The 12,468-nt window shown below is 33.5% G+C and overlaps 1 protein-coding gene across 1 annotated transcript in view; it reads left to right on the forward strand.

The window, feature by feature from the left end:
• Positions 1-12,468, forward strand: part of LOC111634735 (elongation factor G, mitochondrial-like) — a 47,242-nt gene that overhangs the window by 16,986 nt on the left and 17,788 nt on the right. The window contains 2 exon segments of the mRNA XM_023379576.1: positions 2,783-2,790; positions 5,249-5,280. Of these exon segments, the coding sequence (XP_023235344.1) occupies positions 2,783-2,790; positions 5,249-5,280 (40 nt within the window).

Consider the following 12,468-nt stretch of genomic DNA (forward strand, 5'->3'; position numbering starts at 1 on the left):
TTATGCAAATTTTTAGAAGTGAAAGGGTCGCGGAGGAAGACGGCGATATTACATTTAGAATAAATTCTGGAATTTTCAAAAATGGTTGAAGAATTAATAAAATTTTGTATACTTTTAACATAATTATTAACTAAATTTTATTAATTCTTCAACCATTTTTGAAAATTCCAGAATTTATTCTATATGTAATATCGCCGTCTTCCTCCACGACTCTTTCACTTCTAAAAATTTGCATAATTGTGTTAAACTACTATAAAGTAGTGCAACATTTGATTGCTAATAACTCTGATCAACACTTTTAGTGAATGCTACAAATTTAAAATAGAGTTTGTATACTTTTAACATAGTTATTAACTAAATTTTATTAAAATTTATTAGAAGACACTCCGACAGTTCCCTTGTAAGTGTTAAAAGTTTTCACACATGAATGTATTTCAGGAATAAAATTATTCTTCATTGCACATCTGTATTAAAGTATAATCTTATAAATATTGTTTGTATCCAAATTTCTGGATTATTTTGAATACAGTGGGTGATTGGTTAACGAACATAATCCATTCCAAGACTGTTTGCTATCCGAATTGTTTGTTAACCAATTATCAATTTACCATAGGTTTGTATGGGAATTTGATTAATTCGTTCTGGAGACCACAAAAAATAAAAAATATATACTTTCTTACTACATTCATTTATATGTAATAATAAAAATACATATACTGGTATAAGCAGTCTTGCATTGTTATTACTTATGTTTTTTTCATTTCTAGTGGTTAAAGAATCTGTCTAATGTCAATTGCTTTTCTCTCATCTTCAGATTTTCATAAGTAATTAATAGCATTGTAACTGTAGAGATCCCAAGCCTATTAACCTCAACCTGGTTTGCATGCCATTCTAAGACCGTTGATCTGACATCCCCATTTCTTCAAAAGATCTTTAATTAATAGCAAATATCAGCGTTAATCCTCTTTTTCATAATAAAACATATCTCACCGACTTTCTTGGTGTTCTTCATTCAAGAGTTCTGGCATTCTTCTGTTGTCAGATCTGTTTCAGGTTCCATTATGAGCTCTTCGATATTCTTTATTTCTCAGAAGTGCTTCTGTTAGCCTACTCCTTTAGCTGCTTGAGTCTTCTTGATTATACTGTATGTGACCACAAGGTCGGCACCTCTTTGGCGCCCTGTCAGGATGATACCACTGTGTCTTAAGGACAAACATGGAAACCAGATTGGCCGTTAATTTTCTTTACGCGAACGATCGCATGTGCGGACTTTAGAGTTAGAACGACCAGTCCAATTCGCTGATACTAAACACCCTGCTTCTCTTAAGAAACTAAACTTCTCGCGACCTGATGATGCTGATATTCAAATCTTTACAGATGGATCTAAGACCAATTCTAATGTGGGCAGTAGCTATGTGGTCTACCGGGACAATGTGGAGACTGCCTCAGGGCAGTTCAAGCTTGGTGCCGGCTGCACAGCCTTTCAGGCTGAAATGTATGCAATCAAAATGGCCATTGCCTGGTCTGACTCAAATTATACCAATACTAAAGTGTCCATCATCTCAGACAGTCAATCCTCTATAGCCTTGCTCAATAGTCAAGCTTCTCACCCTATCTCAGCTAGTATCCACGACATCATTAACAATTCCAATAATATCTATCACGTCAGCTGGACTCGTGCCCATCAGGGCACACTTGGTAATGAGAGGGCCGACATACTTGCAAAGACTGCCAGTGAAGACGACAATCTCCGGATCTGCTATAATAGCCCTACCATTAAAACTATCAAGAATATGCTTTGGAAAGACCTACTTCAGCAGTGGCAACATGATTGGAACACGCTTAACCATCCAATTACTCACAAATTTATTCCCAATATTGAACTATTTCTCTCAAACAATTGGTACAAACCATGTCATCGTATGTCTCAATTTTTAACAAATCATGGCAGGTTCCAGTCTTACCTGGCCAGATTTATCGGAGCTGCAAACTCTGATTGTCCTCTTTGTGGTGTGGACGACAGCTCGGATCATTATATCTTCAACTGTCCTATGTTGGATCACGAAAGGCACTTTCTGAGGTCCTCTATGGAGGCGCACGGATACCGCTGGCCCAATGAATCCCACGGTATCCTGGACAATAAAGACGCCTATGAGGCCCTCACAAGGCTCATCAGTGCATACTTTTATCGCACCACCGTTCCTGGATACAAATAACCTTTCTCATTATCTCATTAACGGTGTTGTATTGTCTTATTTTTATTGCTACAGGTACTATTACTTTGTAACACACTGTTTTCTTTTTTTTTTATANTGACAGTGCCTGGTGGCCAATGATCCTTCAAAACCTCAGAAATATGAACTGCCCGGCAAATATATATAATCTACTACGTGATTATTTAAAAGACAGAACGGCTACTCTTCAATGTGGAGGACACATCATTCGACGAAAAATCGTCCGCGGCTGCCCTCAGGGTTCTGTATGTGGACCGATTCTTTGGAATGTGATTTTTAATGACTTTTTTGTTCAAGACTTTGGACAGCATTGCATCGTGGCCTATGCTGACGATGCCCTGGTCCTTCTTGGAGGCAGCTCTAGAGCAGCCTTAGAAAAGAATGGCAATAATATCCTGGACAAAATACTAAAATGGGGGAAAGAGTACAAACTGGAATTTAATGCCCGAAAAACCAAGTGCGTTGTGTTCAATAAACCCGGAAACAGAAATCTCTATTTGCGTGTTCCCACAATTAAAATGGCTGGACAAACAATTCCTGTAGACAAGAACATTAAGTACCTGGGTGTGGTTCTGGATCACAGGCTGCTCTGGAACGCCCATACTGAGTATATCACCGCACGGACTGGCAGGATTTTTCATACTTTTGCTGTCATTGCAAGGCAACGTTGGGGATTGAACTCGGAAGCCATGGATACCATATACAACCAGATCTTTGTCCCAATCATCACATACGCCTGCGGCAGCTGGGGGTGGGCTGTTCGCAAGGTGCACATCAAGCGCAAACTTATTGCTGCACAAAGAACTGCCTTAATGCATATTACCAAAGCTTACTCCACAACCCCAAACCCTTCTCTTCAAATCCTTGCGAGGAAGGCACCTATTGACAGTTACATCCGACTACAAGAGAAAATCTGGCAGTTAAAGTGGGGCAACACCATCCATGTCAATAATCAACAAATACATCGTCAAGAGTTAGAACGACCAGTCCAATTCGCTGATACTAAACACCCTGCTTCTCTTAAGAAACTAAACTTCTCGCGACCTGATGATGCTGATATTCAAATCTTTACAGATGGATCTAAGACCAATTCTAATGTGGGCAGTAGCTATGTGGTCTACCGGGACAATGTGGAGACTGCCTCAGGGCAGTTCAAGCTTGGTGCCGGCTGCACAGCCTTTCAGGCTGAAATGTATGCAATCAAAATGGCCATTGCCTGGTCTGACTCAAATTATACCAATACTAAAGTGTCCATCATCTCAGACAGTCAATCCTCTATAGCCTTGCTCAATAGTCAAGCTTCTCACCCTATCTCAGCTAGTATCCACGACATCATTAACAATTCCAATAATATCTATCACGTCAGCTGGACTCGTGCCCATCAGGGCACACTTGGTAATGAGAGGGCCGACATACTTGCAAAGACTGCCAGTGAAGACGACAATCTCCGGATCTGCTATAATAGCCCTACCATTAAAACTATCAAGAATATGCTTTGGAAAGACCTACTTCAGCAGTGGCAACATGATTGGAACACGCTTAACCATCCAATTACTCACAAATTTATTCCCAATATTGAACTATTTCTCTCAAACAATTGGTACAAACCATGTCATCGTATGTCTCAATTTTTAACAAATCATGGCAGGTTCCAGTCTTACCTGGCCAGATTTATCGGAGCTGCAAACTCTGATTGTCCTCTTTGTGGTGTGGACGACAGCTCGGATCATTATATCTTCAACTGTCCTATGTTGGATCACGAAAGGCACTTTCTGAGGTCCTCTATGGAGGCGCACGGATACCGCTGGCCCAATGAATCCCACGGTATCCTGGACAATAAAGACGCCTATGAGGCCCTCACAAGGCTCATCAGTGCATACTTTTATCGCACCACCGTTCCTGGATACAAATAACCTTTCTCATTATCTCATTAACGGTGTTGTATTGTCTTATTTTTATTGCTACAGGTACTATTACTTTGTAACACACTGTTTTCTTTTTTTTTATAATTTCTTAACGTATTATATGTTTTGCTTACTGAATTTTATATTATTGTTTATGTATTTTAATTTTCTCAAATAAGTTATTGTAAATTTAGTTAATTGCTATTGTATCATGTTTCTACTGAAATATTGTGTTATACTTTGTCTGCATTATTATTCTATAATGTATTGTATTTTGTTATTTACATTCTGTATTTTGTGATTCTCTGCTGTATAATATTTCAATGCATATGTTTTCTGTATCACACAACTTGTTATTTTATCCCCATCTTTTGTATATACTACACATGTAATGTTACTGTAGCCTCTAATGTTAATGATCTGTAATAATGCCAATATGTTCTTGTCTGCACCTGGTTATATGTATATGGCACCAGGTATGTACTGTAACTCAGTATTTTATTAATAAAATGAATCTGAATCTGAATCTGAATCTGTGCGGACTTTTGGTTCCCGGATGGAGGCGGAAGGAGAGAATCAGAGGAATTACACTCTATAGATTTGTTTGAGCCATACTGCCCAGCAACATCAGACATCTTCTGCCCACTCTCTACCTTTGCTATTTTACCTTTTGAAAATAAAACTCGATGCAAAACTTAACAAGTGCCTGCCTGACAGTCTCGTGAATACTATAAAAGAATTGTTTCTGTCAGAAAAATAAAAGGTTGGAATTACAAGGGAGAGTTTCAAAGTTTGGAGGAATACTATCTGATCAGTATATTCTGGGTTGAGCGTCGATGTCGATGTCTCCAGCGCTTCGAAAAGTTTCGAATTGTTGCCTAAAGACAAGAGAAAATCAATCGGTATTTGTTATTTTCGTTGCTTCTTTTTATGTTTGTTCAGTGAAGTGTTCATTGTTCGATCATAAAAATCTTTTGCGAAAGTGTTCATTATCCAATTTGTTCGTTAACCGAAAGTGTTCGTTATCCAATTTGTTCGCTAACCAATCACCCACTGTAATCGAAAAGTTAGCTATGACCCGTGGATACACTTTACATACATTAAACTCAGAATCAAGCATCTGAAAGGTTATAAGAATTAATGTATGCATGGATATAAGTTTTTTGAGACCTTTTGTTTCAGTTATGAAGCTCAGCTGATATTTTGTTCATGCAAACATTTATACTAAAAATCTTTCAAGTGTTTGTGTTTGTGTTTGAGTTTTAGTATGTAAAAGTATTAAGCAGTGTTCATCTAACAAGAAAAACTGGAATATATATATATATTTTCCAGTTTTTCTTGTTAGATGAACACTGCTTAATACTTTTACATACTAAAACTCAAACACAAACACAAACACTTGAAAGATTTTTAGTATAAATGTTTGCATGAACAAAATATCAGCTGAGCTTCATAACTGAAACAAAAGGTCTCAAAAAACTTATATCCATGCATACATTAATTCTTATAACCTTTCAGATGCTTGATTCTGAGTTTAATGTATGTAAAGTGTATCCACGGGTCATAGCTAACTTTTCGATTACAGTGGGTGATTGGTTAGCGAACAAATTGGATAACGAACACTTTCGGTTAACGAACAAATTGGATAATGAACACTTTCGCAAAAGATTTTTATGATCGAACAATGAACACTTCACTGAACAAACATAAAAAGAAGCAACGAAAATAACAAATACCGATTGATTTTCTCTTGTCTTTAGGCAACAATTCGAAACTTTTCGAAGCGCTGGAGACATCGACATCGACGCTCAACCCAGAATATACTGATCAGATAGTATTCCTCCAAACTTTGAAACTCTCCCTTGTAATTCCAACCTTTTATTTTTCTGACAGAAACAATTCTTTTATAGTATTCACGAGACTGTCAGGCAGGCACTTGTTAAGTTTTGCATCGAGTTTTATTTTCAAAAGGTAAAATAGCAAAGGTAGAGAGTGGGCAGAAGATGTCTGATGTTGCTGGGCAGTATGGCTCAAACAAATCTATAGAGTGTAATTCCTCTGATTCTCTCCTTCCGCCTCCATCCGGGAACCAAAAGTCCGCACAGATTCAGATTCAGATTCAGATTCATTTTATTAATAAAATACTGAGTTACAGTACATACCTGGTGCCATATACATATAACCAGGTGCAGACAAGAACATATTGGCATTATTACAGATCATTAACATTAGAGGCTACAGTAACATTACATGTGTAGTATATACAAAAGATGGGGATAAAATAACAAGTTGTGTGATACAGAAAACATATGCATTGAAATATTATACAGCAGAGAATCACAAAATACAGAATGTAAATAACAAAATACAATACATTATAGAATAATAATGCAGACAAAGTATAACACAATATTTCAGTAGAAACATGATACAATAGCAATTAACTAAATTTACAATAACTTATTTGAGAAAATTAAAATACATAAACAATAATATAAAATTCAGTAAGCAAAACATATAATACGTTAAGAAATTATAAAAAAAAAANCGGCGGGTGCGTTTTCTGATAAGTTATTTTTCTGTGAAAAATTTATTGAACTTTAGAGACATCATTACTAGAAATAATTTTTATGGCTGTTGAATAAGAAATGTTTTTTTCACAAGAAATGTATAAAATTACAATACTTTATTAGACTTACAGTATCTAATTTAGGCCTATATACTGTACAGACGATAGTAAACTCAACTTACCTGCCTAAACTCTCAGTAGTGTGTAAGTAGTTCGGCTGCTCGTCCACTATTGGTCCAGATTTAACCAATCCTGTTGCGACATGAGTCGGCGATGATGTTTTACCACATTTTACGAGTCTCTTTTAGCGTCTTTATACGAATACAGTCGCAATTTTTTCACCGCGCTATACAAATCCGCATTATATGAACCCGATTTATAGAAGGGTCGACTGTATTTTATATCATATTACTGAGACTGTACTATATATTTTATATGAGAAAAGATTGTTGAAAAAGAAAGAAATAAATCAACTAAATATTTAGAGAGTTTACTACAAATACTCATAATATTTCAACTAAAGTGTAGATTTTGGTGGTTTTTTTTTTTACTTTTTCTGTCTTGTTACACTAAGAGGGTCATTTTTTCACATCCATCATGGGTTCAGCTAGGCTCACATTTGGCAGCTGAGTGTTGAGTGATGGACCCCAACATATCAGGGAAGGCTGATCATGAAAAATTCTTAGACAGTAGCTTGTCTCAGATTTGATCTTGGGCACCCAGAGTAGTAGGCTGATGCCTTAACCATCTTGTATACAGCCATTAAGCTTTGAGACCATCATAAATAATTTCCAAATTTTTGATTTTTTTAAAAAAATGTTTATAAAATAAATAAACACATAATGTGTGTACTCATGTTTTGTGGATAGTATTGCAAAATTTGTGAAAATTATTTGATTATTTAATTATATTATGAATTAGCATGCAATTTTTTTTAATGATTTGGCATATTTTCAATTTTCTAAGTCTCAAATTGACTTAAAAATTCTGTTGTGCACGTGGTAAATCAGTTTTGTAGATATAATGACAAAACTAAACAAGTTGTATTTTATCTTTACTAATTTGTAAAGACAAATTAGAATTAGATGGTTATTTTTAGTTAAAGTAATTACATTTTATTTCCTTACATCTTTATTAATAATTTTCTGAGTTTTAGATTGAATATTGAGATGAGTAAAGTGAAAAGACTAATGTTATTGTTAATTGTCTACTCGGACATTACTTATTAATAGGACTTAATACTGGTGTTTAAAGATTGACACAGCAATGAGGGTTAGTTCAGGAAAGAACAAAATTTCTTTATTATATCACCTGTAGTAATAGTTTCTGTACACATATTACACGTGTTTTGGGCTAGCATGCCCCTCATCAGCAGTACTACTACCACACACTAAAAAGTAACAATAATAAAACAAGATAAGTTATTGTATAAGTTAAAATTTTTTCATAGCCATAAGAATTAATTTTAAAACTTACTGTAAATACATATTCCAATTCCGAGTATAAATGTATTTTTCTCGTTGTATAATTAATTAATGAGTTAAACATTTCACTATATAATTAAATTAAAATATAATAAATAAAGGTNTAAGAAATTATGAAAGAAATTAGAAATAAACCATAAAGTTTACATGTAATTTGAAAAACATTAATAATAATTAATCATAAGTTCAATAAATAAAAAAGATATCAAAATTTAGTATAAAAATGTAAAAATAATTTTTACATTTTTGTACTAATGTCTATTTTTTTGTTCTATAACAATGTTAAAGTATTTGTTCTACAAACATTGAAGTTTAATTTATTAAATTGAATATATTAATTTGAAATATAATATATTTTCTCAAAGATAGCTAATTATTGAGAAAATACATATACAATTAAACTTTGTTTTAACAGACTCATATAAAACATTATAATTACTCATATAAGACATTCTGCTTTAACTAGAGTTTGGCAAAACTTGATATTTTGAGACTCTAAGATTGAGCCAGCTAAATGTGGTTTGCTGCAATATTTTTATGCTCCAATGGAAAGTATAGGCTACTTAATTTGTGGAAATATTAACTAATATCTATAAAAAAAGGTTTTATTGATTTCAGTTCAGTGGCATCATTTACCTTGTTGAATTTTTACACATTTTGGCAAATAGTTTAATTTGAATATTAAATTTAAAAAAATAGCTGCTTTATATCACTTCTACAACAAGTTTTTTTAAAAATTTTCCATAATGTTTTATTATCCAGAAGTAACAGTCTAATGAGAGTTATTTAAAATGTATTATCACACATCAGTTATGTTCTAATGGACAATATAGGCTACTTAATTTGTATAAATATTAGCTACCCTTCTTGAATTTCTTGAACATTCAACTCTTCTCAATTTTTCATGCTTAACAGGAATGTAATGCTGGTAATCATACCATTTGACAGTTTGACATATCTAGTAATTTGACATAGTTAACTCTCAGGTATTGCTGTCATTGTTGCTAAGTCATAGACAAGCTTCTCTCTCACTAGTTCAAATTCCAGTTCTCACTGAATTTAAACACTTTTTTGCTAAATGTTGCATGATATTAATTTAGCCAAGTTTGAACACTTGGGATTGAAGCATGATATTAAAAGTTGTTAGGCTTGTTATCTTATACTGCTCAGAAAAGGTACAGTATCTTAAAACAAAATACTGTATAAATAATAAAAATTGATTCCTTTAAATTTCCCACAGTCACTTTAATATTTCCACTAAATTTAGTGGGAATCCACCAACTTGGCAACACTGCTCTCAGTTGTTTTGAACCTTATGTTCACCTTGTGTTTTGCATCATCATTAATAGTTGATTCAGCACTGTCAAATTCATTTATGTGCCATTGAATTTATCTTACTTCCAATAATTCTTCAGTCTCCATAATCTGACACTGTTCAGTCTCATATACAGTCGATCCCCCTATAACGTGGTAGATACGTTCCACTTTATAAGAATTTCACGTTGTAGGAATCCTTAAATACATGAGCCAATCACAGCTCGGCACGTGTGCAGTTTACGTACTATGGCTGTTTGAAAGGTTTTTTTCCATAAAATTAATCAATTCTAGACTAATTTGACTCAACATTTTCAAAACACGTATAATTATTTGGGAATAATCCGTATAAACTATGCTACAAACAAAAAATTGTAGGATTACTTACCGAGTGTACACCGTTCGACGACGCCATTGCTTAAGCTTGTTTTCATCGTGGAGCAGTGCACCAAACGGCGGGTGCGTTTTCTGATAAGTTATTTTTCTGTGAAAAATTTATTGAACTTTAGAGACATCATTACTAGAAATAATTTTTATGGCTGTTGAATAAGAAATGTTTTTTTCACAAGAAATGTATAAAATTACAATACTTTATTAGACTTACAGTATCTAATTTAGGCCTATATACTGTACAGACGATAGTAAACTCAACTTACCTGCCTAAACTCTCAGTAGTGTGTAAGTAGTTCGGCTGCTCGTCCACTATTGGTCCAGATTTAACCAATCCTGTTGCGACATGAGTCGGCGATGATGTTTTACCACATTTTACGAGTCTCTTTTAGCGTCTTTATACGAATACAGTCGCAATTTTTTCACCGCGCTATACAAATCCGCATTATATGAACCCGATTTATAGAAGGGTCGACTGTATTTTATATCATATTACTGAGACTGTACTATATATTTTATATGAGAAAAGATTGTTGAAAAAGAAAGAAATAAATCAACTAAATATTTAGAGAGTTTACTACAAATACTCATAATATTTCAACTAAAGTGTAGATTTTGGTGGTTTTTTTTTTTACTTTTTCTGTCTTGTTACACTAAGAGGGTCATTTTTTCACATCCATCATGGGTTCAGCTAGGCTCACATTTGGCAGCTGAGTGTTGAGTGATGGACCCCAACATATCAGGGAAGGCTGATCATGAAAAATTCTTAGACAGTAGCTTGTCTCAGATTTGATCTTGGGCACCCAGAGTAGTAGGCTGATGCCTTAACCATCTTGTATACAGCCATTAAGCTTTGAGACCATCATAAATAATTTCCAAATTTTTGATTTTTTTAAAAAAATGTTTATAAAATAAATAGTATAAAAATGTAAAAATAATTTTTACATTTTTGTACTAATGTCTATTTTTTTGTTCTATAACAATGTTAAAGTATTTGTTCTACAAACATTGAAGTTTAATTTATTAAATTGAATATATTAATTTGAAATATAATATATTTTCTCAAAGATAGCTAATTATTGAGAAAATACATATACAATTAAACTTTGTTTTAACAGACTCATATAAAACATTATAATTACTCATATAAGACATTCTGCTTTAACTAGAGTTTGGCAAAACTTGATATTTTGAGACTCTAAGATTGAGCCAGCTAAATGTGGTTTGCTGCAATATTTTTATGCTCCAATGGAAAGTATAGGCTACTTAATTTGTGGAAATATTAACTAATATCTATAAAAAAAGGTTTTATTGATTTCAGTTCAGTGGCATCATTTACCTTGTTGAATTTTTACACATTTTGGCAAATAGTTTAATTTGAATATTAAATTTAAAAAAATAGCTGCTTTATATCACTTCTACAACAAGTTTTTTTAAAAATTTTCCATAATGTTTTATTATCCAGAAGTAACAGTCTAATGAGAGTTATTTAAAATGTATTATCACACATCAGTTATGTTCTAATGGACAATATAGGCTACTTAATTTGTATAAATATTAGCTACCCTTCTTGAATTTCTTGAACATTCAACTCTTCTCAATTTTTCATGCTTAACAGGAATGTAATGCTGGTAATCATACCATTTGACAGTTTGACATATCTAGTAATTTGACATAGTTAACTCTCAGGTATTGCTGTCATTGTTGCTAAGTCATAGACAAGCTTCTCTCTCACTAGTTCAAATTCCAGTTCTCACTGAATTTAAACACTTTTTTGCTAAATGTTGCATGATATTAATTTAGCCAAGTTTGAACACTTGGGATTGAAGCATGATATTAAAAGTTGTTAGGCTTGTTATCTTATACTGCTCAGAAAAGGTACAGTATCTTAAAACAAAATACTGTATAAATAATAAAAATTGATTCCTTTAAATTTCCCACAGTCACTTTAATATTTCCACTAAATTTAGTGGGAATCCACCAACTTGGCAACACTGCTCTCAGTTGTTTTGAACCTTATGTTCACCTTGTGTTTTGCATCATCATTAATAGTTGATTCAGCACTGTCAAATTCATTTATGTGCCATTGAATTTATCTTACTTCCAATAATTCTTCAGTCTCCATAATCTGACACTGTTCAGTCTCATATACAGTCGATCCCCCTATAACGTGGTAGATACGTTCCACTTTATAAGAATTTCACGTTGTAGGAATCCTTAAATACATGAGCCAATCACAGCTCGGCACGTGTGCAGTTTACGTACTATGGCTGTTTGAAAGGTTTTTTTCCATAAAATTAATCAATTCTAGACTAATTTGACTCAACATTTTCAAAACACGTATAATTATTTGGGAATAATCCGTATAAACTATGCTACAAACAAAAAATTGTAGGATTACTTACCGAGTGTACACCGTTCGACGACGCCATTGCTTAAGCTTGTTTTCATCGTGGAGCAGTGCACCAAACGGCGGGTGCGTTTTCTGATAAGTTATTTTTCTGTGAAAAATTTATTGAACTTTAGAGACATCATTACTAGAAATAATTTTTATGGCTGTTGAATAAGAAATG

The sequence above is a fragment of the Centruroides sculpturatus genome, unplaced genomic scaffold (assembly GCF_000671375.1).
Source record: "Centruroides sculpturatus isolate CEXI.00-Female unplaced genomic scaffold, Cexi_2.0 scaffold462, whole genome shotgun sequence".
Taxonomy (NCBI): Eukaryota; Metazoa; Arthropoda; class Arachnida; order Scorpiones; family Buthidae; genus Centruroides; species Centruroides sculpturatus.